The 27,502-nt window shown below is 36.9% G+C and overlaps 1 protein-coding gene across 14 annotated transcripts in view; it reads right to left on the reverse strand.

The window, feature by feature from the left end:
* Window positions 1-27,502, reverse strand: part of SOX6 (SRY-box transcription factor 6) — a 369,646-nt gene that overhangs the window by 212,775 nt on the left and 129,369 nt on the right. For 11 of the 14 annotated variants that reach the window (XM_063158537.1, XM_063158536.1, XM_063158535.1 and 8 more), the window contains 2 exons: window positions 16,223-16,472; window positions 1,716-1,926 (listed from right to left, as the gene is read on the reverse strand). In XM_063158537.1, coding sequence (XP_063014607.1) covers window positions 1,716-1,926; window positions 16,223-16,468 — 457 coding nt within the window. In that variant the 5' untranslated portion in view covers window positions 16,469-16,472. The remainder of the gene's footprint in view (window positions 1-1,715; window positions 1,927-16,222; window positions 16,473-27,502) is intronic. The other 3 variants (XM_063158541.1, XM_063158538.1, XM_063158542.1) reach the window with 1 other exon arrangement.

A 27,502-nucleotide genomic window follows, 5' to 3' on the forward strand; every position in this document is an offset into this window, starting at 1 on the left:
AGAGGGATCTCTCTGCTCTGCACTCTTAGAACAACCAGTGTATACCAATACAGGGGAAGCGCACAAAATTCTCGAGAACCCATACAAAAATAAGCTATGAAACGCTCAAATCCCTACAGACAGATACTATGTTTAAACTTTTTTGATGCACATTTTTATTAGCACACCATCCAGTACACTCCTGGAAAAGCCTTAGCTGTGGTGTCAATATAATCAACAGCAACGCGAGCACTCCCGCAGCAAAGTACGAGCCAAGACCTTTGATTAGCATGGGGTGTCGAACGACTGCTACCGACTGCAGAAAACAACTTTGCCAAAGTAATCTTTAAAATAGTTTTCCTAGCCTAGCCACCAAATCTAAGAAAGCAATTTTTAAAAGAGTGATCTTTACAGCTGAAAACAGACAGATGGTAGTAAAGAATCTGGGACACTCTCTCTTTAGAGATGTTTCACCAGCTTCAGAAAGGACACCTATAGAACACACTGGCATTTAACAATTATGCCAAGAAATTTGGAAGCCTACTTCCATCACTACATGATTTTATCCCATATTTAAATATATTATTGTATCAGCTTCAATTTTAATTGAAATATGCATTGCTACATGAGGCCAAGGGAACTTAAAGTGCAATGTTTGAAGTGCACTGTGACCATATAATGAAATTGAGGAGGTAAAATAATTCTGAGCTCATTCCTATTTCAAAGAAAAAAAGAAGAAAAGAATCTACTGTCTTTTGGCTCTACTACATTATAAATATTCTTCCTGGGTTATTTTTAATGCCACAAAACTGAACTGGGAAAATATCTAAGAGAATCCACACAGATGCCTCCGCACCTGTTTTTCTATTTCAGAGCCTCCTGCTCTCACAACTTCACTGATTCAAACTCATGTATGAGCTCACAGATTAAAAGGTATTGTTGCAGAACCAAGTAAGCCTTCATTCTACTTACCAATGGCAGAAATTGTCACGATGGCCCCTGTGTGCACACATACACTGATAAACTCACTCTCCAATTCTGTTTGCTTCCTACCGTGGCCCAAAATCTTTGCAAAGTCAATGAAAGTATCTGAATAAGGACCGTCTACACAAACTGCCTTAGCACTCAAACATTTGTCCTCATTTTTATCTCTGTTTTAATACTTGTAACAATATCTGAAGAGACTGGAGAAAAAAAAAAAAAAGATATTTCTTCCCCTGTAATTCTAGCTATATAGGTCAGAACTATGTACTTTTACACTTAAAATGTTTCCATCTTCCTAGTTACAGATGCTGGGTTATTAAAGTGATGAAAGACGAGAATTTTTAAGGCAAAACAAACCAGCTCATGTTTTATTCATTCTTATTGTTAAAAATAAACATTTGTCTTTTAAAAGAAAGAGAACAAATACAACTGAAGAATATCCCTCACAAGTCCACAGCCAGTTAAGAATTCATCATAACCTTTCAAGTAAGAGTTGAGTTTTCACCAAATCCAACATTCTTGTTTTGACTCACAACCAAGACAGTTTTAAAAGTTTTTAAAAACTGGCATATTTGTCTAAAATCCCTAATGGATCTCAAACTACCATTGCCATGGAGACCTGTGAATAACTTTATCCTAGCCTTTGCCAATTATGCAGTTTTACGGCCCTCGATACCCAACACATCCTTTATACCATAAATACTAAAGGACTGGGGGGTGGGGAAACTGCATCAATCTTATCCAGCACATACCTTCTTGCTCAGTCCTGGTCATTTCTTCTAGTTTCTTCTGCTTCAGTGTGTCCACCACATCTGCTAGGCTTCCCTTGCGGCGCTCGGGCGTCCCGAAGTTAACACTGGTCATTAGCTCGCTGCGGTCGCGACCTCCTTCGTCGGGCTTGTTTGGTGAGGTAGAGGTATTTCGGAAGGAATATAGGGAACATAACTTATTACTCTCTGACTCCTGCAAAGAAACAAAGCAGAGTCAAAACATGAGCTCTTCTCTCGTGGCAGAAGGATCTCAGGCAGGCAAAAGCTGATAGCATTATTTGCAGTAACAACAAACCCACATCTATCCTTCAGTTTATAAACTGAGTGTTATTATTTTAATTTTTTTGTTTCAGTGCTTTACATAGGCACTTTTGTCCCCAAGTCCAGTGCTCTCCATGTTTCTAACATTCATACTTCATGCCTGAGGTAATCTTCATCAAGGATGTCCCTCGTCAGTAAAAAGGCATTTCAACCCTTTTTACCAATGGATGTGTTAGGCTTTTACAGTTTTCTTTAGTTCCTTAAGTAAGGACAATATACATAGCTGTAAGGAAGAAAGTACAAGCAAGGACAAATTATTCCTGGATAAATCCTCAGCTAATGGAAAACAGCATAACTTTAAAGCTAGAGAAAGTGTTAGGCCAACAATGATCAAGGAGGAAAGAATCTACTTCACAATTAAGTAAGGTTAATGGCATGTATCCACGCACATTCACTGCCCTTTAAATTAAAATTTTCCTAAAGAGTGAATGTTACAATGCTTCTAATAAACAAAGGAGATCTTATTTTCAGGCCAACATAGGCAAGAATGAGCAAGGAAATGAAGTTATGGTAACACAAGGTATGCCAATACACAGGTACCAAGACCACGTGTATCAGGTGTTATACAGTCAAAAACATAGAAGTAAAAAGCATCCATCTCCCTTATCAATAGATAATGCTTATTTGAGCAAAAATTATTTTTAAAAAAGGTATCAAAAAGCAATGAGTAATGACAGCTCTCCTCAATTTTGTGATATCACCCAACAGTGAAGCCCTTCCTGATCTTCTCTGGCTCAGACTTGTCATTCTCCCAGTCATGCTTGCAACATGCACTGCATCTCTGTTTTCACAATTTCATCTAAAAAGAGAAGTTGTTCTTGGATTTGTCCTCAAAAACTCAGCCACAAGAATTTCTCACACACTTTCCTTTCCAAAATTACTCTTCTATTTTAATTTTTAATAATTACAGGCTAGGAGTGTTAAATATTTTGGGCAAAAAGCTATTGATTTTTTATGTTTCTTTATGGTATGCCTAGAAATGTCAGTGTGTATATTAGGTTCCATGAAACATACTTTGTTTAAGATTTAAGAGCAATTACAGTGGCAATAGATTTAAATATTAAGATGCTAATTAATAGTCTTGTCAAGAAACATTCTCACAACGCACAGTGTTCCCCATAACAATAATACTCCTGCTACATTATGAGCTGAAAATACCAATCTTCAGAGCACTGAAGAAAGGCTAGAAAGCATTAACTATCAGCTACACCACAAGACACAAATCTTTGCCTCAGTCTGGAGCAGATTAAGTAGCTGTGCAATGTAACAGGAGGAGCAAGACCAACGAGGAGCAAGCTGGGTGACTCGGGGCTGGGGACTGTGCAGGAGGAGGTGGTGACACATCATCCTCAAGCACAGCGGTCTGTGACCAGCACAGCACTGCCACCAGCACTGGAGAAGGAGGCAGCATTTGCTAGGGATGTTGCAAATGTATTTGTTCTCTAAGACAGGAAATCAGAAGACACTATATCTCATCCCACTGGTAGCAGCCCCTCATCAACACAGTAGGAGTGACAGAGGTTTCACAGGCACAAACAGAGAGAGAGGTGACATGGAACAAAAATTTTATCTTTGTATTTTTACCAAATAAACATTAACTAATTTTTCACTCCATCAGTTTGTATTCACTGAAGAATCAATCACAGAGAACAGTATCTTAGACCAGGTACAGAGATTAACTTATTTAGCTGCCTCCAAAATGGAAGGCGTTTCATACATCTAACTCTTTCTAAGAAAAACTGCTTTGAATTTTTCTTACAATGGAGATGGAAAGAGCATCTTTAATATTTTTCAGATGTAAAGCCTGACTTTCTATAATCCCTTTCCTCAATGAAGAATTAATACTACATACTTCAACACTTTCACCTAGGAGGACAGCATAAGAACAATTTAGTAATTTTAGAGGTGTTTTTTCTCAAGAGACCCACATCCTCTTACAGTACATGAAGCACATCCATCAGGCTCAATGCAGGGGTTTCGTGCTCTCAGCAAGGAACACTAAATCTATTGTTTGGGCCAGAAACAAGAAGATAAGGCAAATCTGTGGAGTAAGTAGGAATAATGGAATGTTCTTCCTCCTGATAACCTCTCCTGTTCCCCGTCTGGATGCACACATGGTCCAGCATAATGTTCCTTTGCTGTAAGGAAAGACTCTCCTAGACCTGCCTCCATCAGGCAGCACATTCACCCTTCCTTTTCTTCTCCAAAAGACTGCAATATCCATAATGGAGATGTGACAAGTTTAAACTCCACACAAGTGAAGCAGATTTATGGAAGCGAGGCAGAATGACTGCCTTTGCAAGTATGAGGGTTTGTCCAATTAATGAACTATTCTATATTGCCAGTTTTGTGGATAATTAAAATGTAGAATAAAAATAAAAGAGAAAACACATTTGTAATATTTCTGGTTCTATTTAGGCCTGGGGCACTTAGAGCAGGTTTTATCGACCTCACATTAATGGCTAACCAGACAGACCAAAACACAAGGGGGCAAGGGAAATATTCCTGTTATTTTTTACTCTACAAAATTAACTCAACTGTACATGACGGGAAGTTGCTACTGCAGCATTCAGCTTCTTGAAAATGAAGTAAATGTAGTAAATTTATCAAGGATTTTAATTTCCATGATGGACTTTACAACCTTTTGCAGACCACTTGTTGTGGCATGTCAGGCTTGTCCCAGCGCCTCACCCACTGCAAGACCAAAAGTGCAAGTATCGCATACATCAGATGCAGACCTGGCTATCAAAAATTAATTTGCATTGACACTCACGAGCAGCAGACAGAGACCCTCCTAATACATCCAGGTATCCTCTGAAAAGTCTAGTGGATTGTGTGTGCTGTCTGAAAGAAGAGGGATATCACTTCTGCAAATGGTTTCTTGGTCCTCTTGCTCTAATGCATAAAGCACTTTCCCTAGAAAGTCTGGAGCTCAGATGGAAAAGAACCGCCATGCTTCCTAAATTAGAACAAGCCCATGAATTCATGGTTAGGAAAGGAGAACCTGGTCCTTTTGAACATGAATATGGAACAATTCAATAAAAAAAACATCTCTTATCCTTAATGAGTTTTTTGAAGCCACCTTTTACAGAATGAGGAATTCCCTCTTTGTTTGATCTGAAGAGAGAAAAGAAAGGATGCTATTTAGGGTTTTTTTCATGTATTTTCCAAGATCATGGAAGAGGAAGTAAATGCAAGTAAAGTACCTAGCCAAGATCAACCCAAATGTTTTCACTTTGCAAAATCCAAATGAGAAATCCATCAGCACTGAAGAAAATTTTCTATGCAAGTCAACTTTTCTCAGCATCACAGATAAAAATAAGAAAATTAATAATTAAATACGACTAATGTGAATATCCATTTAATGCATGTGGACACAATCTGGTGCCCAAATTGATCCAGTGGCTCCATAATACACTAGACAAGGGACATATCCCTGGGTTGTCAAGTTTAAAATTCATGTATTTGTGTAAAAATGGTACTTTAAGTCTAAACTTGAAATAATGTCTTCAACACATGACATTTCCCTTTGAAAGGTACACTTTTCATGGTGTGCTACTCTCACCAATTTCACTGATTTCCAGTTAAGGTGGGGAGAAATATGGAAAATACAATCAGATAAATAGCAAACATTTAGTCTAGGGATAAAAGGTTTAACACAGGGCATGCTTCTTCAGGATCCCACTCTGGTTTTGTTGGATTCATAAAACTACCCTCCCACTTACACAACAATACTGGATAATTGTAGAACTTTTTATGCCTGTGGCAGAATGCATAAAGGGACTGCACAGGGATATCTGTCCACCACAATAGCGGCCTTTCCAGACTGGTCTCTAAAAATTGCCAAACCATAAAACTTGAAGACAGCTTATTAAACAAAAAAAAAAAGAACAGATCTGAAAGCTTAAACACAAACAATGATTTTCTATCTTAATCTTTGTCTGTGTCAGGTAAAAATGCTTAAAGTTGCAAAGATGCTTAGTTGCAGAGATGACTAAGCCAGAAAATCTTACTGCCCTGAAGAGAAAAACTCAGTTTTGGACCACTATTTCAGCTGCTTACTATTCAGCGGGGGCAAAATTGAGTCTATTTTTGAAACGCTGGGGTTTCATATCAAGGTAAATAAATGGCATTTTTCCTGTCTACATTTTCTTGCCAGCTCATTAGCACAGCCCAAATTTCATTACTGATCATTCAACCCACTGTGATTAGTGTTTTGACAAAATTCCCTGTTATTATAACAGCTTAAATACCAATATATAGGTACTATAAATTTAAGGATTAAGTTCAAAGGGTAAAAAATTGAGAAAAATAAATAGATGCACAAAATACAGAAAACCCAAAGTAGCAAGGTATAGACACTGAAATACTATGGAATGACTCATTCAGGGATAGACAGCCCCTGCATGAAATCATACTTTACTTTTAATAAAACCTCCACCTTTATTGCATGTCAATTGGAAAACAACATGAAGAGCTCCAGCACAACATGGGAAAAGCTTTCCTAGGTCTGTCCTTGGACTTTTTCATGCTGGAGGGACAATATACTTTAACCAACCTCAAATTTTCTTGGAATGTTTGTGGTGGAACATTTTCCTTAGTCTTACCAGCTTTCCAGGCTGCCTGGTGTAAACAAGTGACCTGCTGGCCACTTATTTTAGAGTTGCTGTGAAAGGCTCAAGCTTTGGGAATGGCAGGAACAATTCTGAATAATTACAAACAACTTGGCAAAAATAAAAACAGGGACTCTGTGACTACACACATGGTATTTTCTTCACACACCACAGTAATTCCTTTAAAACTGTTACATTAAGATAATATGTAAAGATAGTTCAGCAGGCCTCTTACTCTGAGAAAATTAATTTATAGCAAGTGCATTCACTAAATTTCACAAGTTACATGGGTTATATTCTTCAAAAAGATAGCTGATGGTTTCTGTATAAAGAAAGGAAAAGCCTTATAGGCTCTTAGATGTTTCCACTGAAAAGGGATTGAGCAAATAATAATAATTTTATTGTTAGTGTAAAAAATTTTTCTTTTGTATTTAGATTGAAAAAGTTTAATTAGCTCATTTTCCATCAGTGCTCCCACTGGTTTTAACAGGATAAATGAGAGTACTGCTGAAAATGACAAAAATAAAGGTATTGATGGCTGACCCAGTATTTTTTATATTATATTGGGAAGCCAATAGCTATAGAAATACCCGCAAGCTGAATCATGAGCCAACTTGGTCACCTTCTCTGAAGTCTTTTCACTTCCAAAATGGAGCAATCAGACACAAAATTACAGTTCTGTTGGTGAGAGATTACAGGCTAAAAAGACAATCCACTATTCTTTCTCCTTCCTCCAAATAGCCAAAGTACAAAATACAGGGGGCTGTATTTAGGGGCTGAGATGCAACATCTCAATTTGGGGACACCACAATCATGAATGGAAATCTGGCTTGGGAAAAGATCTCTGTTTGGTGTCCTCCTAAGGGTTAAGGACACACCAACAGCCTGGTGAGCTGGACTCTCTTGTCAGGAGTCTTAAACGGGGGGAAGTGCGCAGGGCTGCGGATTTTAATGGCAGCATTTACGTTTCACGTCGGGAGGGGGGATCCTCTGGAGCTCTCTGAAGGTGAGAAAAGAGGAAACCTTGTGAAATGAAACTGAGGGCTGCACGAAATCAAGGTCACAGTGTTAGTTAGCAATTTGATAATAACTGTGATCAACTTTGATTGAAAGTTGACGACTGCAATCCCACTTAATAGCCAGAGAGAAAACTGTTTCTGCAAGAGTTCAACTGAAATCACAGGATGAATGGCCAAGAAGTAGAAAGCAAATATTACTAACATAAAATGTGTTAGCTGAATTGCTTATTTCCATGTGGATGAGGCTTTTCTGTTATAAAGGGATATTTATCTGTCTCTGCATTGAATGGGACACATGTAAACACCCCAGGAAAGTTGGATATCCAGAGTGGTTTTGATTCCAAGTACTAGAGGCATGCTGGCACTTGGAACTAGTCTGGAGTTAACATATAATGAAAGCAAATGTTTACAAAATCATTTCCAATCACTACATTAAATATGGTTTCCCATTTTGAGGAATTTAATTAAATAGAATTAAAATAAATTAAAAATCTAAGTGATCATTTCCAATTCTCATCTGATTAAGAAAAAAACACAAAAGTTTTATTAAGAAAGATTTATTTAAATCCAAGGCTTGAGAATGACTGCTATGAGCTATTGAGAGAACATCATTTGTTAAGTCTCAGCAAATTATGCTAGTGGGAGGGCAAATGGCAAGTAATGAAATAAAGCTTCAAGTCTTTTACTAAGCATTTACCCTGATAAAACTTATACTGATTTCACTGTTGAAGTGTAGGCTGAACACAATCTCTAAAGGGTTGGCATTCCATCTTTTACACAAGTCTAAAAACCTCAAGAAGAATCAACACAACAGTAAGCTCTAAGCCAAGAAATATTATGTTAAATTTAGAATTTAAAAAAAAATTAAAAAAAGAAAATAACTTCAGACCAAATGTTTCAAAATGAGATGTCATAATAATCAAGCAAATATAATCTAAGTATGGTCTTATAAAGAGGCCACTGCAAAACCTGTCTGTTTGGAAGGCATGGGCAGGGATATTTTGTTGTATGTAAAATATATTATATTTTATATTATATCGCTTAATTGCAGCAATCCCCTCCTATTCAGGTGTTGGAGAAAACCAGGTGAACCAACACTGGGTACAGAGATTTCAGAAGGTTACAATTTTTCAGCTTTGTGATTCAAACCATTATCTTTACAAATGAGTAGCGATTGGAAACATGTTGACAGGCACTTTGCTCCATTCCACAACAGAAAAACACCCCAAAATTTTTAAATACCATGACAGAGCACTTCTATATGGCAACCAACTCACCCACAAATGATACTCATTAACCCATGTGCTTTTGTAAGAGTTAGATGCTAAGGATTTCCTTAATTATCCAAATACCATCTGTCCTAACTCCCTGTGTTTACATTTGGAAATAAATCACAACAATATTGCGACTTTATGCCCTGCACTTTGGTTAAATGCTCTTATTAAGGAAAAAGAGCATTTACAAAATGATTATTTAGACTTACATTTTCATCTAAACTGAAACTAAAGAAGCATTGTGATCAGTCCCAGCTGATCAGCATTGTTTACCTTTTGGGTAAATAAAGACACGTATTTTGTGATGCATGCTTATCAGAAGTTGCCAAATAAAACAAGGATTGTGCGGCTTGGATATTTCAGACCACTTTGTATATATCCAACTTCCCCCTATTAGGTCATATTAATTGTCCAGCTAATAAGTAGATCTATTGTAAATATAAAAATAAAATTTGTCTTTATGTTCTTAGCAATATCGAATGCACATGAAAATCCTCCTCTGTATATAGTTCCATGACATGCAGTACATGCTTTATGTCCCCCTTTCAGCTTTTGCAGAGGAATGCATGCAGGAAACCAGCCTGCTGCATAGAGTACTTGTATTTCTTTAAGGTAAACACTGATGAAACATTTGGAAGATTGAAATAAAAACAAGAAATTTATGAGACATAAAGGTATCACATAAAATTGCTGTGAATTACAATAACATTGGCTGAATCCCAGAACAGATAATCCTTATAAACATGCAGGAATGTTGTAAACTGTATATGAATGTCAGTGATACAGTACATTAGGAGATTCATATTACACTTGGTGCTGTGTAAGTCTCAGTCCCTAGGTTTTTCATGGCCTCAAAGATTAAAACAAATATATGTAGTATCTTTCCTTCCTCCATGAAGATATTTTATGTACACAGTTTTATTATGCTGAACAAAGATACCAAAGTCTGTTTTTTCTTGAGCTGTCAAAGTACAAAAGAAATGCAAAAAGTCTTTGCACAGATGTAGTAAAGTGCTGGATTTTATCTTTTGGCAGGTGCTCAATATGCAGCCCACATAATCACATGTTAATGACTGGAGTGTGTTAATCAGCATGCATACCTGATTCCTTTTTGCCCAAGGAAAAAAAAATTAACAATTTAGAACGTGTTAATGCTTCTACTTTTGAAAAAATTCATGTCAATATACAGAAGTGAATTAAAAAGTTTTCAGAAATTGCTTCATAAAAATAGGAAATGTTAAAATAGGAGAAAGGAATAAAATTACTACAGATTTAGATGAACATAAACCACAAGTCTTTTGCGAAGAACTCAGGTGATGATTAATTCTGTTTAAACACAATTCACCCTAGAATATAGGGAAAGGTTTAAAATAGACTGTGCATTTGGAAAAGAAAAATTATACAATGTCAAAATGAAAATAAAACAAATAAAACAAGCATGCCAACAAGAACAATTATTTGATTCTTCTTCAAATAAAGTTCAATTTTATATTTAACCACCTCCAATAAACACATTATCCCTCACACTTCTAGGCAAGTTTTTTATTGTTTTTAATATGAAATGTTAACATCTTTTTATGCTAAAGATAATAAAACAAAGTCCTTGATATTTCAAACCTTTAGACATGTGCTTAACATTATAGCTGCTGGTAGTCCTAATAAAGTAAAGTTAAGCACATACCTGAATGCCTTCTGAATCAGAACAACATGCTTAAAAAATAATTAATTCTATATTTTCTGTAATATATTTCTCATAGATGTTTATTTTATGGAAATATAAAAAACCATATCCTCAGCTTTTACACACCCTTTAATTTCAGCCAAAACTTCGTACCCATGCAATTATGTATCTAGGTATTTATCTCTTTAGTTAGATAAAAATTCTAATGCACTACCTGGCATGCAGAAATAATATCACAAGCAGAGTAGAATTGCTTTCGATGATCGCAAAACTCAGATTTGTACATGTAAATAACAGCTGCATGAGCAATTTAGCAGAAACAGAATTGCCAGAGTTTAGGGCATTTATGTTTGATGCATTTTATATGTTCATATTCAGCCCATAAAGGAACCAAAAATAAAATTTCAAAACATGTAATTGTATCTATAACTTTCAAGAATTTGAAGCCATGAATTTATATAACAACAAATTCACAGTGTTTAGCATGTGTAAATGTTTTTCAATGATCTTCCCTAAACACCTGAGTTTATTTTCCTTAAAGGGAAGAACCTTCAACATGAGAAGTTAATAACATGGAGCAGGAGGAGGGGGGGAGCAACAGGATTGTGCCTGTTTTATGTAGAGACAGAAGCACCAAAATATTAAGAGCTTTAGGATACCACCTATTTCTGCCTTTCTGATGGCAATAGCTTTGTTAAAGCTATATAAAGTAAAATGAGATACTCAGTGATTTAAAATTATTTTTCAATGAACAAATACATGTGATATGAAAAGATCTTCAATTTCTCTGCTGCATACATAAATCTGCTCTCAGTACTGCTGAGATGTACATGCAGCCACAGTGGAAAGGTAGGAAGCCTTTCACTCCTTTGGCAAGAAGTCAACAAAAGATAGAGAGTCTTGACGTAATTATGAAATATCTGTCAATGCTGCCATTTAAGATAAAATCCAGTGAGATACAGTTAGTTTCTAAATCCAAGGGATCTCTGAATGATGTTACAAAATGTACAGGGAAACACAGCATATATTTGGAGACAATCAATTTAATTTGTGTGTGTGTGTGTCTGTGTTTGGTTTCCCTCGGTCCCAGGGAAATAACACCCAACGTTGAGACTGGGTTTGCTGCAGGGGTTCCCTGTGACAGTCCCTCCCATCCAAATAACAGCAGAGCAAAAGAGATGTGCCTGCCCTCGTCCAGAGCATGCACACACTGCCTCACTGACTCCCACTGCCAGCTGCCCTGGGGTCATGGGCAGGGGGTAAAGGAAAGGGGCCAGTGACCACCTACAAGTGATGCCCACAGTGCCTGTGAGCTCCTCACAACCCTGCTTGTTACACCAGGACTGGGGGTGGGAAGAGAACTTACCTCTCTGTGGGTTATCTACTGTTGGAAGCAGATGAGAAGTTGTGCATTTTGGACAAAGGGTCCAAATTTCTTTAGATTAAAACTGCTAAAATTTATTATTTGTGAGTCCCAGCTGTAGCCTTAATAGCATGGGAATACGCCACCCCATTCCTCAAAGAGGGTAGAGTCACTTGTCCATCTAAATTTGTATTTTCTTGCTGGTCCTGCTTTCTCCTGACACTTCACAGCAAAAATAAAGAAAAAAATCTTTGTAATTTACCTCATGGGTTGTGTGGGATTCTCTATGAAGATGGGGGTCATTCCTGGTTCCCCAGTGAGCAAACACATTAATATTTTCCATTTCTTTGCATGCTGGCCACTAAATATATTACTGGGATACAACAACTCAATTACTGATAAATTTAGCAAAATTAAATATTTTTGGCCTTTCCCACTCAACCTCTCTGTTGCCTTATCAGAGACAGATTTTGGATGCAACCTAAAAATTTTACTATTTTCTTGCCTGCTTCTCACTGTCTCACTGGACAAGGCACAATACTTTCACCATTACCTTAGTACCACTTTGCCCTCTTCCCTACAGTTTACCACAACTAATAGATATGGCCTTAGCCTGAAATAGGTTTCATTTTCTAGTAGAGCTACAATCAGCAATAAATACCCAGAGATCCAGGTGTTTTTACACTAAGTTGCAGTTAGAAAGATAAGTGTAATCTTTTCAGCTCAGTAATATGAATTTACAGAAATCTTTGGGTTGCTTTATCTTCCCCCCACTGTAATATCAAATTGGCTGGTGAAATGATACTGGCAGTATAAGTCATTACAGGTCTGACGTTACAGTTGTTACACATTGCTGAATCTGTCAAATGAAAAGGGAGCACAAAGGGAATTTCCAAATGCAGCTGCTATTTCCCATTTGTTAAATCCTTTTATTACACCATATAAGTACACAGCTGGGAAATACTATAGAGTAGGAGTTAAAACAAAATATTTTGGCTTCCAGACATTCAGAATACACAAAGGACTCAGTGGAAAGCAATGCCTGATATCAAAAGGGAGTGAAAGTTTGAAAACATTTCTAGCCAGTGTGGTTTTTTTCTGATAATGAACAATGTAGTTTAAAGGTATCTTACATTACAAAAAGTGCTGCATGCCATAAATGTTGGGTAGAAATGCAATTTTTTTTCACTAAAATTGCCCTCCTACGGTATCTTTTCTAAACTTGAGATCTGTACAGCCCTCGTAGCAAATTATGATGCATACTGTGTGCTCTTTCAAATTCCAGTGAACTCCTTAGTAGTTTTAAGGACAGAAAGGATGCAGGATTGTGCTCTTAATTAGATACCAGATAAAAGAGAAATTTTTCCTCCCCATATGTCGACACAGCATTCTTTGAATTTACTATCTTTTAAGCAGACAACACACATTATTGATGCATTTTAATGACAGCACTACTGTCTTTACTTTCAAAGTAAATGCTATGAACAGGTGCTTCTTCAAATCTGCTTCTAAAGGATCCGTCTGGGAAAGGTCAGAAAGTGTTTACCTTCTGGGAATTTGGGTTTATTAAATAAAAAAGTGGCCACTGCCACAGCACCTATCTCAGAATTGCCCAACCCACCTTCTGGAATCTGTCTTTCTGGAAAGAAACGTCTCTCCTCCCTCTAAGGAGTATGAACATGTTTTCATCAGGATAGTTGCAGGCCTCTCTAAATTCTTTCTTAACAATATAAAAGCCTGCTTGACTGAGATACTTCAGAGAAACTCTCTGCAATGAATATAGGCTTAAATGTTTGCTCATAAAGAACATATTTAAGTGAGGGGAAAAAAATCATAAAAATAGAACAAGGTACCTAAATGAGAGTCCCTCCTGGAGAAAAAAAAAATTCCCCCACATCACTGTTGTGATCTCACAAGCTAAGTCACCTAACTGTCAATACACTTGGACCTTGCTCTGTACATTTAGAGCTCTTTTAATTGCAACTAAAATACATGTCTTAGTCTTCACTGTAAGCCAAGCCTTGTAAATTGGACCCAGCTCTGAGCTGGGAAGAAAGAAAGATCCATTTGGTTTAGCTGAGAGCTTGTGAAATAAGTCTGACATATATCCACCACCAGATTTAAGCCTAGGGACTTGTGGAAACTGCTAATGATTTTCAGGACATTCATCTACATGGAATATTTACTGGAAAAAGGAGATAGGAGAAGCAGAGTGCTAAGTCCCTCAAGCAAAGTTTATGCACCTGTTCTGAAACATGAGAGGCTGTGCAGTGATTCGTGCCTGTCCAGAGGTACAGCGAGTGTTGACATGACAGTGCAGCACGAGGAAAGGAAACAGAGATTGCTCTTTGCCACTGGGACTGCAAACCGCTCCAGAGCAATGTGAGCACAAATGATCACACTGTACAAGGGCCAACCATTTCACCTCACGCCAGGTCCAAGGAACAGGCTGAACCAAAAAAAAAAAAAAAAAAAAAAAGAAAAAAGAAAAAAAAAAAAGCATGGAAGGACTGCTGGAATCTAGGAGTTCCTTTCTCTCTAGGACACAGAGTAATTTTATCTATGATACTGGTGTCCTAATATCAAAATTCCAAGAGTGCACCTGCTTCTCTGAATGAATGGAGAAGTAGCTGATGAATTCACAGATTAACTTTTTCCATCAACAAACTGGATCAGTCCTTTCTAGTCTGAATGCAGCTTGTCCTCCTGATAACACAGAAGTTTAAATTATTCTAATGCCCTTATTGCATAACTTGGGCAAAAGACTGACTCTCAGTCCAAAATTCTGAATGTAAGCCATAAATACAACTTAAAATCTACCTTTCCAAATCACTAATCTATAATCATTTTTCTTGGAAGTGATTTTGCGGTGGAAGTTTTGTCTTCTTCATAACAGTCATCTAAATGCCTGACAATATTTTAGACCTGACAGAAAGTTCTGCGCTGGGTTAAATTGTGCATTACAGATTAGATAGTATTCTTCTGGTTTGGTTTGATCTCTTGAATCATTTGGATTTTAGGAGAAAAAAACCCAACACTAGATTAACAAAATAAAACTTACTGTAGTGCTATTATTTAACTAAATCCAGACATGATAGTGTGCACAAAGAACTCTGGTATCTCTGTTGAGAGAATGCATCAGAATGATTGTATCTAGTCAAATTTGAAATGAACCCATTATTGTTAGTGGTGCTAAAAAAAATTCTGCGATTGTGCTTAGCATTATTAAAATGTGCTGATTTGTACAGGAAAAAAAGAAAGATTTGCTGAAAAAAAAAATCTGATCAGAGATACTTAATAGAAATTGAGAAATTTTATAAAAATGCAAATTATTCTTTTTAAGCTAACTGTCTGAATTTAAGGTTTTTGAAAGTCACTTTCCAGACAGTCTGGAATTATGATGTTCTAAATTTACAGAACACCTGGCTGCTCCACATACCTTAATTCTGTTTCTGAGGAACACATGCAAGAAAAATAAATTGACTAAGATGCTCTGGCCATTCAGCCTTCATTCAGCCTGCCCATTTATTGCAGAGTTTTGGGGATTCAGAGACAGAGCTACAACCACTAAATAAATTCTATTTAGGCTGCTGAAGAGAATAGAGATAATAATTCTGATCATTTCCAACGTCACCTGTGTATAAGTGGTGATCTAGCTACTCATAAACACCTTTCCCCTCCACAAAAAGTTGTAATTTCCTAAAAGCAAAGTAGGATGTTTGTGTCACCTAAAATGCCAGTTTCTTTTGTGTCACCTAAAATGCCAGTTTCTTTGTTGCTGTGTAAAGATGTAATATTCTAGATTTGGTAGGCCCTATTTCTGAAAGGCGAGTAAAAAAAATTCATTAAAGTTTCTTCCTTCAGCACAACACTTTGCAGATGACAAACAGTTGTGAGCTACATCCCCCTGTCAGAAATTAATGCTTGGATATATGAGCTGGAAAGGTTATGACATAAATCAAGGTATGAATGAAAACATGATAAATAGATGCATTTCCTTTCAGAAGGTGAACTCATCAAATGACCTCATTCAAACAGACCTGTATACTTAAGTAAATTATACAATTGTAATTTACAATTACACCATACGATGTTGATCTACTGCCGGCGCTTTAGCATTTAAAAAGCTTTACACCTGCACACGCCTTCCCAAAGGGCAGCGAGCCATCTCTCACAGCGTCAAATTTGGAAAGGCCCCGCGGGGATGGCCAGACTCACCATTCTGTGTTGGGCTGAGATTACTCCGTCCCACTCGGGGTCCTGCGGCATGGCGGTGACCAGGGTCGAGGGCAGCTCCTCGGCGTGAGGTTTGTTGTGCATGACATTGTGCAGAGGCAGATGAGGGGCCGCGTGCTGCTCGCTGTTGCCAACCTCCTCCTTGTCTCGTGGTGCTACGTCCTGGGTCATTGTTTCCTCCCCATCAGCTGCACATGCAAATGGAGAGGTAGCCTGCTTGGAAGACATTCTTCTGCGAGACAAGAGAAGGAGACAAAGAGAAAACATTGGTGCTCAGTGACCAAAAAAAATAAAAAAAATAAAAAAATCAAGCTCGGAACAGTCCTTGAAGTGCATCACACCTGCCTAGAACAGTAACAAATTAATCACCTGCAGTCAACAGAAGTATTCTAAAAAGCATAGGATTGGGGATCTGGACCCAAAACGCTGAGGAAAAGTACTCCTTGATGCCAAGACAAGGTCAGGGTTAAGTTATATGGCATCATTCTATACATTTAGACTTGTTAAACAATATAATTTTCTCGAGCCATAAGAAAATAGTGATTTTATTGGTATTTTCATGCTGATTCTATGAGTTCAATTCTTTAAACTCTTACTCCCATGAGCAACCTGAAGCTTACAAGCAAGCCTTTAAAGGAGAGAGCTCATCATGCTTACATGACCTCATTCCTTGCAAGCAGAAGATGCTTTCTACATATATGAGAATAAATTTTAAATCCATTTCAAATTCTGCTAAATGAGTCCTTTTGCTGTTTGTTTAAAGCTGTACTGCTGTTAGACAGTTTAAAATTTTGTCCAGTTTTACCTTTCAGAAAGTGTTTAGAGAAGCTCATGTGAAAAGTATTCTAAACCTAAAAGGTTTGCTAAATGGATGGATAATACCTTAGTAACATTTTACATTTCAAACTAAAAACCTAAAATAATTACATTTCTTTTCATATTAGACACAAAGTACAGCATATAGCTCAACAAAATACTTTGAATGACTTAAAAGTGCAATGAATAAATGCACTGATTTATGTTAAATGCCTTTTCCTAATAATGGCCTCTTACTACCATCTCATATGCAAACACAGCTTTCGCCACAGTTTCTGCACTTAGATGAAAATATTACTGACTTCAAATCAAAATCTGAAAACACTGTCATTTAAAATTTCTAGTAAGATTAACTGCAACTGTTAAAACAATCATTAATAAACCTGAAAAGAGACAGCTAAAATATATTAGTTATTTTCCCAGGTTTTAGTAACTCCAGAATATCCTTGACACAGAAATTGCTGAGAAACTAAGGAATAAGATCTTCACCTTAATTGCTTTTTAACAATAATTGATTTCATACCATTTCTTTAAAAATGCACAAATCAGTTAACATAGGAAACCACATGAGCATTTTTCAAATTAGCAAATCATTAACTTGCTAGTACTGTTTCTACAGACAAATAAATACTGATTAAAGGGTCTGGAAATCTGAGACTAACAGTTAAATTTACAAATCTGTCACATGCTTTCATGAATATTACAGTGAAGGAAATATCAAGTGCAAAGAAAAATAATTAAGTTAATTCCAATTTAAACAGTAGTTTTTATGTAGCAGCCTGTGTTTCACATAGGATTTAACAGCTAATGCTAAATTTCTCACAATTAATGAGGGAGTTCAGATTTAGTATCCTACAGTGAAAAAAAAATTAATATAGGATCAACTAATCTAATTATGTACAGTTCAATATGAAAGTATTACAAGCTTTGAAGTGCTCTGAAACATATTAAAACACTGATACCTATTTAGAATAACTATTCTGTAAATAGAGATAATCCTGCCTCTTAAACTCGATACTGGTGGGGGGGGAAAAAAAGGTTTGTGTTTTCTTTAGGGAAGCCTGAGTGTAAGTGGGAGTCTGACATGAGTGTTGCCAATAAGCAGAACCGAGGAATTTAAACCGTGCATTGCATTCTTCCTATGCTAAAGAATTTGTGTTGATGCTACAGAGAACATGCCAAGAGTTCAGCAACCAGCATTATCGTGTGCACTTCAAAAGGTTCTGGCTCATAATTGCTGTGATCCAAGATAAAATAAAAGGTTGCTTTCCCTTTTCTCATTAAAGTAGTCACGTTAATGCAATCACTCACATGAAAATATAAGTCATGCTTTGCGTAATTTGAAAACCCGACATGAAAACTGAAAGTCACAATAAAGGTTTTTCCTTTCTTTCACCTTCTCAACAGATCTCATTCCTGTTTCATACTGAACGAGCTTCTGTGTAAAGCAAGAGCTATGGCTGTTTCTTCACCATAAATTAATCATGACACAAAACTAGAAATGAAAATGTCTCTTAAGAATAATTTCAACTACAAACTGCACCAATGAATAATACTGCACAATCCTAATTAAACACAACTCTGCAGCTGCAAAAATAGGCTGAATCTGTCCAAAGCTACGAGTTGGCTTTAAAGGCTGGTTTGTTAGGGACTGTTTTCTTAAGAAAGGCTGGGCCCTCAGTCTTAATCAGCCAATAAATTATTTCCTGCAATTACATTAAATAGAAAATTATCTTCAAATTGGGAATGTTAATTGAAAATCAAAATTCAGACTGAAGTTTAGAAATTACATGCTGAATATAATTAGTCTAGAAAGGCTTCACCTCTATTTCATAAACAGGCTTTTGGTGTTTCCCCAAGTGACCATTCAGCAAAGCTATCTACTGGTAATGCACTGTAAGGGAAGCATTTTTTTCCTTGACACGTACACTAATATACCTTCCTCTTATTCGTGATGATTTAAACACAATTCAATAAACATCCCCATTCAATTGCTGTGAAGTTGATTACATAAAGGGACTTTGTTAATATTAAAAATAAAATTATAAAAAGTCCCACTGACTAGTAATCTCAAGCCATGCCCAGCAACTTTTTTCTGTACTGGAGCAAGAGAACAGACCAAGGGTAGGGTTCAAGAGCTTCCTAGCTCCACCTACCACTTCTCCCCACTGCTGCATAATGGACAGACACCTTCCATGCTGCACTTCAGTCAGTCACCTACAGTCTTGGAGCCTGGAAGGGAAGGCAGGCTCAGGCAGGCCTCCCAGGCACTTGCTTTTCTCATGGCATAATTTTTAGGGGTGTGTTTCACTCCTATTTTCTCCAAAGCTTTGTTAAAACAACTAGATTTAACAGTAACTTTTCGGTTGTTAGATTAAAAACATTGGGTTTAAAGGGACAGATGTGTAGGGACCTGTTAGATTAAGCCCTCCACATGCTTTTGCCAGCACAATCATTAACTCAGAGAATATAGTTCATTTTTACGTGGCTTTCTAAGGGTGTCCAGTTATGCCTGGGTTTGCAATCAGGAAAGCAGAGCAAATTTAAGCTCTGCAGATGGGTGTTATCCAGGCATTTGGGAGAATTCTGAACACATGATTCCATCGGGTCAAAAGGCAGAGTTCAGTCAATAACTCCAAGGTCTCATTCAATTCCAGTGGAGAAGACTCTGGCCCAGTTGAGTAGTTTATGTTTATGATAAAATTAAGCTGCAGAGCAGCGTGTTGTGTTAAAATATTTCAATGTTAAAATATGAGCATGAATAGCAGTCAAATTTTAAGCCATAACAACTTCCCAATTTTATATTTAATATATTCAAAATGCATTTGCTGAAATCCCTGCTGAGAGGAGAAAAAAAAATCAATATTCATAATAAATAAGGCTTGTAAAACGTATCAGAAATTTACTAATTTCCATTATAATTTTTTTTTTCTGCTATTATCAATTAAACTCACTGGAATGATTAAAAAAAAAAAAAAAGTTTCTGATAAAAAATATCTCCCTAGTTATAACCCCTGCAAACAGGGGTTTATAATGGAAGTGCTGACACAACCCTAACTACAGCAGCGCAAATGGTGCCGCTATAATACACAAAATCAAGTTCTATTATTCTAAACTATCCTCGCTCGGGGGGTTTTCTTTACTGTGCTCCCAGACAAACTGCTGAAGCATGAAAAATTTAAATGCAATCAAGTGGGTCCAATTCTACTTTACTAGAACAAGTGTCTACAGTGGTACAATCTTAAAAGAAGATGCAACAGATTTGTTTGGTGCTTTTCTTTCTTTTTTCTTTTTTAGCTGTTTATTTATAATACTGTGCAGTGGAGATAAAATAAGAGAGGAAATTACACTCACATTATATCAGTATATTGATTACACAGCACACAATCAGAAAGAAAACTACATTGTGAAATTGTTGCTTTGGTTAAATTGACAGATTAGCTGAACACAGCAATCACTAAAGGTGGAAAATATATCTAATGGGTATGAGAAAAGGTTGAAAAAGGCCCTAATTAACTGAAGTCCTATTACCTACTGGATTCTGAGAATTAAAAAAATCTTAATCCATGTTTTCCAACTCTAGAATAAATTCTACCCCATTTTGAATTTGAGACACAAACAAAATGTGATAATTTATCAAAAGGTCAGTAAACCTAAAGGATTGGACCCCACCTTCAGTCAGCCTCAAGTAGAAAAGATAAAATTGAACTGCTACAGGTTTTTTTACCTACAAAAACCTAAACACAAACCCAAACAGCTTCACTTGCTATAGATAGGACCTGGTTTTTTATTTGAAACCAGAGAAGAAATTCTCTGTGCCCTAAAGAAGACAGCCAGTCAGATTGACAAAAGGTTGGTTTTTCTTTTTTTCCTACATCCAGTGTGTTATACCTTTCTAAATGCAAATGTTAATACTTTTCTTTTTTTGTCTAAGGTTTTCCTCAAATTCTTCAAAAATTCATATTCTCTTTTTTAAAAACAATTAGCTGGTAGTCCTGACATAAAAGGCTTCCAAAGCCTGAAAAATCTTCCATCCTTGTTGACTGCTCAAATGATTAAATGTTACAGCAGAAATTAAGGCAAGACGTGGAGCTTCAGCTGCCAGACATTTCAGAATCAAGCCATGAAGCACAACAACAGATAACAACAATGCAATGGCCCAGACACTGCTCCAAAAACATATAAACTGAGCAATAACAACAGATATATGACAAAGCAGACTTATAGTTGGCTGGGGACTCTCGCTTCTGCTCTGCTCCACCCTCACAAAGCATTCATAAACCTAAAGGCATGTCTACACTGCAGCCACATAAATGACTGCTTTGTAATGCTCAGATATCCAAACTAATTTTAAACAAGCTTGCTTCTGATAGCTCTCCAACTACAGTAGCATGGTGCTCAGATGGACTAATTCATCCTGCTTTAGTGACTGCAGCAGAGACATAACCCAGGTCTACAGCTCCAACAGTAGATTGGAATCAGATTAGATTAGAAATATATTCGCTTACAGAGCTTTTATGAACAGTCTCCATTCCTTTTCCCCAAAGTGCCAGATTAAAGTACTTAAGTGCATGATTAACTGTAAGTATGCAAGCAGTCCACTAATTTCAAATTGGACTACTCAGTTTCAAAAAGTTAAGCACATGTCTAAGTGCTTTGGTGACTCCAGAACTAAATAAATTAAAAGAAACCATTTTTAGAAGTACTCATAACCTTTTAAGCATTTCCTTCTAAACTCTTATGCTAACCTGGTGTTCAGAACTAAAAGAAAAAAAAAAATCAGCCACAGCATCTTATCCGTTCCCAAGTTTTAAAATGTGCATACTCCTCTCATAATTTTAAACATTGTCACAGGACCCTTCTTCACAAATCATCACTTTGCTTTGGGGTATATTAGATGCATTATAGCTCAGATAGACTTAAAGAAAAATGAATGTGTTTTGGCAAGAGCCAAAATATTTTGCAGTTCTGCCCTGTAAAATAATGTTATGTAGGCAGAACCCAGCAATGTAACTCACTGTAAAGCTAATGCTGTAATCTTTAGCCATCTTAGAATAAACAGCTATTTCCTAAAATTATGAAATCTTGTCTCTCTTTACAAAGAGAATTAGGAGCACAATTGAACAGTTAGCAAAAGATTTTGTACTCCTGGGGCCCCACACCTCAACATAAATCCTTCTGCACAAAGCCCGAGTAGCTCGAGAAGGCTGCAATGGGAGAGAATCTCTGTTTCTGTTCCTGGCTCTGAGTCACAGCAAGGCCTCAGGCCAATCAACTCAACTCCCTCAAGCTCTTCCTTGGCTTCATTTTGCAGGAATTCTACATGAATTAGTTACATATAGATCATAAACAGCACTGCAAGATTAGAGAGCTTATGGTAATCGCAGGAACCACCTTGGAAATAAAAGGGCGGGAGGGGGAGTGGAAGCAAATGTGATTCAAGAAATGACAGCTAAAATGTTAACTGAGCACCCAAATCTCTGGCTGAAATAAGCATCAAGCTAAGCAATACACCCACAGCTTCCAAGATACACACTCAGCTATTCTTGCATTTGTTTTTCCAATCCAGGCAAATTACCCTTCTGCTAATAGATACGAATCCAAATCACTAAGTTTGACTTGAGATTCAGACTTCCTCAAAGCTCAGAGGGAAGAACTTTTATGGTATTTCTTCTCCTCTGAAAAAAAAAAAAAGAACACGAGGGGAAGAAAAAAAAACACAGCGTCTTGGAATTTTTTGGAAAGTCATTTTCTTATGTTCTGCCATTAGAGTGACATTCCCAGCCATGCAGCCACAGTGAACTACTAGGATTAGTGAATGAGCTCTTGTCTCTTTACCTAGTTCTTGAAAGCATCAAAATGGACACACCAAAACAGCCTCACAACCCCTCTGGACTTTTCAGTGAAAATCTAAAATGTCTGTTTGGATTCACAAATGCCAAAATCACAATCTATCTTTTTAGCAATCTAAATACTCCATTCTCTTTATCCCCTACCAGAAGCTTGCACTGAAAATGCCTAAGGTGAATGAACCCACACTGAACACAGTAAAAGAGCAGTGAAAGAATAGTCACTTGGCACCTGGGATGTGCTCATCTTCAGTCACAGTAGTTAATATTTTCTATAGTTTATATTTAGCTGACAATATTGCTGTCACATTATTTAAACAGCTTGAGACTGTTCTTTGGACTGGAGCTCATATGCCCTGGAATGCTTTGACTCATGAATTGTTTCTCCTGATAATGTTACATCACGTAACCACCTCTGTTTAATTGGTTGGTATTAGCTTCTCAGTGATGGCTGCCTTTAAAGTCCTATGACTGGGCCATGTGTCTCTGGATATCCAATTTCTTACTGTTGGAAAAAGAAAAAAAAAAAAAAAAAAGGCAGTACTGACTTCCAGCTATCTTTACCAATAATTATGGGAACAAGAGTGAGCGTGCCAAGAATTTATCCATCAGCAACTTATTAGGATTTGTTTTTCTAGGCAGCAAGTAAGAGAAAATACAATATAAATAAAAGCAATCCTTAACAATAAAATTAGAAAACAATGCTTGCTATAAATAAGCACCAATCCACATATTTTTATGGATCAGAATTGCTTAATTGTTTATCTGAATGATTATATAAATGGTTTTGATAAATGATGCCTAAAAACACTAAAATAAGAAAAAATTATTTTTAGCATGTTTAGACTTTGAGTCTTTACACAGAAGACAAAAATACTTTTTTTTTTCTCCCTTAAAAAGACAGTTAAGAAATTGTTCTAATAACTGAAAATCTTCCTGATCACACTTAGACCTGGTGGGCATAAGTTCCTGAAAGGTTCATTAAACCCTTTAAAGTCTCTGCTAGAAAAATGCTCCAATGGTAAGATACAGTACTCTGATATTATTTCCCTCCTATGATAGATTTTCAGGAGTTGCCTAAAATTCCATGTGATGAGTTAAACAGTTAATTTTCAGTCCTGCAGGTGTGAAAGGTCACATGCCATCTCTCTGCATTTCAGAACAGAAATATCAATACAGCCAGACTTCTTTCCCCCCCTCCCATTTCCTACTCCCTCCTTTCCATATTTTTAGTTCTCAGCTCTCAGTCAAACCGAACAGCCCAGCAGACAGAGAAATGAGGTTTCAGGCTCACCTGCAGCCTGTTGCACTAAAGCACCAAATTAGAACCTCTTGTAACACAAAACAATGGCACTGCAGCTCAGTTACAGATTTTTCCTTTTAATAAAAACCTTACACTACAAGGCTAAAAACATTTCTAGCAGGCAAAACATTTCTGATTCAGTAGAGGTTATGCAAGCATCAAAGCACTTAAATATAGGTGCCAAACCACATTGCCAGGAGCTCTTAGTATTGTGAAGTACTGTTACCTGACAGCTCAGTGAATATAAAATTGCTTGTTTCTCCAACTGAAGACAATCAAATTGTCACCTTCCATTGTAATAACACACAACTTGAGATCAGCAAAGTGCCAACACAATTACCAGGAAGAAACAAAATGTAACAAAAAATATCAGATCTAAAATTCTCTAAAGGGTAAACACTTCCATCTGGCTATTCACACACGCACACAAAAAAAAAAATAGGAGAGATTCAGATGAGAGATTTTATTCTCACTATCAAATATCCTAGTTAATTTAGCAACAAGATTTATTTATAAAATAGAAAAAATGGCGAAAGGAGGTGATTCATGAAACACTAAAAATAAACACAGGTCAGAACTGTGCTGGGATTTTACTTGTGCACGTTTAAAGTACTGCAAGGGTCAGCAGAGCTGCTGCTAGGGACGAGCATACATATCTGTATTGTTGTTATTATAAACTCATATATGTGAGGTTTCATAAAAATTAATTCTAACTGGCACACGGCGTACTTTGGCACAAGCTACACATGACGTGCCACTTTTATTTGTTTATTTAAATGACTTCACTCTAAGAACTGAAAATGAAGTTTGAACTGCAGTCTGCCTCAGAACTGGGACTTTCAGGATATTAAAAACTGAGGAAAACCTTTGAAGGAGGTAATCTGAATACATGAAAAATAGCATTTTCACCATATATTTCTTGAGGTTATTCAGCAAGTGGCCTACATATTCAGGAGTGAAATTTGCATTTTGGTGATGCAGAGATCTAATAACTAGAAATTGTTTTATATCTACAGTAGCTCTGGGCATCCTATAAACTACAAAAGAGTGTCCTAGGTAGGATATATACATGGGAAACTATTTTCATCTAGTTCACAGAAATGAAACAAAACTTTAACCCTTCTTGAAAAATTTGCACTGTAGGGTGATATAATGGATTATCTCTTCTGTGTGGACATTTATTCACTACTAACACACACAAAGTTCCTGTGCATTTCTTGATGAAAATACACATCACCTTCACATACTCTTTAAGGTTTCCCCAGCTATGGGCAAGTTAGAAAAAAAGAGAAAAGGGCAGAGCCAAGACTCAGTCTTCGACATCAGCTTTTCTCTAAAGGACTATTAAGGAATGGCAGATATGGTCAAGGAGCTTTATTTCCACCCTGCACAGCTGCACCAGAGCCTGATTTAATCCTAACCCTTTGGCTAAAGCAGGTACAAGGACTACTTAAACACATTGCTAGCCTTGCAGAAGAGGATGAGATGCAGCGCCATATATCCAACCAGGAATTCCTGCTGTGCCTTGTCTCAGGTGCCTCATCCACAGGAGCTCAGGTGCAACACAGAAAAGCTGGATTTTCCAACTGCAGCCTGCTCCCAGGCTTTGGCCTTGGATGGTTGCTCTTGTGCACTGCGCCCAGTCACACAACAGCACCAGCAGGAACAGAGGAAGAAAGGAAGGTAGGAAAACCCCAAAACTATTTTAAAGGCCCAAGAACTTTGATCAGATAAAACATAACCAGACACAATGCCCATTTTTGTGCAACTTTGGGAAGTTCTGGTTTTAGTTCAGGGTCCTAACAATCAGGCTTTTCGAAGGCAGCATTGTGCACAATATTGCTTTGTTTTGGACTGAGGTCTATGCAATATGATCATTACCTGTGTGCACAATGGGAACCCCAAAATGTGTTCATAGACCCCTGCAGGAGCCACCTCATTCACCAGAGAGCTGCAGCTAGTACTGGGAGAAAGAAGCATTCTGTTCAGAAAAAGATCACATGCCTAGCTAAATCTACTCAGGAAATATTTGAGAAATACCCTTATTTGATGGGCAGTGTGGCCGAGGACAAGGGGGGTAACATCTCTTTTACTCCCCCCAAACTCTCCACTGCTTGGGCTGCTTTTCTTTTTATTTTAATTACCTTCACTACAAAAATATGAAGAAAAAAGATAAATAATTACAACACTCTAAGAAATCAAATAAAGTACAACAAAACATTTTCTCCTCTATTAATTAAGGTAATCAGCTGCTATTAAGTGCAAACAATTTAAAGTTCAATTTATTGAGACTTTGAACCTCCTATCCTTTCACCAGTTACACAGGTGAAATATCTACCGATTTTAACTGACGTTAAAAAAAGCCTGAAATAATAAGACTTTTTTATTCAAAGTCTTAGCATGACATATTTAACATCAAATATTTTAGCTGTTATTTAGTTTTAAAAATAAATTGTTTAATACTAACCAGATTCCCAAATAAAGCTCTGTATTTTTTAAGGAATTCACTGAGGTATCTAAGGACTAGGCACTAAAAAGAATCAGAGAACATGAAAAAGTAATCATCACAGGATAAACTTACACCCCTTCACTATTCAGCTTGAAGAGATCAAGCAGCAGCAGTCCCTGCATGCAGCACTCTGAAACTGCATCAGTTGCAGAGCAAACTACAAACTCTCCCTGTCTTTTGGTTTCAGTTCTGTAACGCACCACAAAAGTGTTTAAAAGAAATAATCTGCAGTAATGGAGGACCCTCTACTATCCCACTTCCACAGAAGGTTACAGAATACAGCATCTGCTCTCTGAGAAGGAAACATGCATATCAAAATCAATCATAAGGGTAAAGGTGAAGAGTGCTCAGGCTCGGAATTGCTCCACATTTCTGAGTGTTCAAAGTTCAGTGTCAGTAATTTTAAATGTGTTAAAGAACATAATGAAGAACAACTATCAGAGTACAAAAGAAAACACAGGCCAGCACACAAACCAAAGGCTCAAATGAAGTTCTTTCCAAAAAATTAGAAAGTAAAAAGGCCAATGGTCTAAAATGCAGACTTTAAAATATTGTCAGTGATTTTAAATATTTTTTACCATTACCCTGCACATCCAGTTAGATCCCCTGCAAGTGATTTTAGCTAAAAGGCTGAGATATCCTTTTATAACTTGTGATGCAGCATGTTTACCATTGAAATATACGGTGCCTTATTGTGGTTTTCATCTCTGACCCATTTTTTCCTATATATTACGGATAAAACACACGATCTGCATTTGTAAGGGAGTCTTGTCTTTTCAAACAGT

Source organism: Melospiza melodia, chromosome 6 (assembly GCF_035770615.1).
Source record: "Melospiza melodia melodia isolate bMelMel2 chromosome 6, bMelMel2.pri, whole genome shotgun sequence".
Lineage (NCBI taxonomy): Eukaryota > Metazoa > Chordata > Aves > Passeriformes > Passerellidae > Melospiza > Melospiza melodia.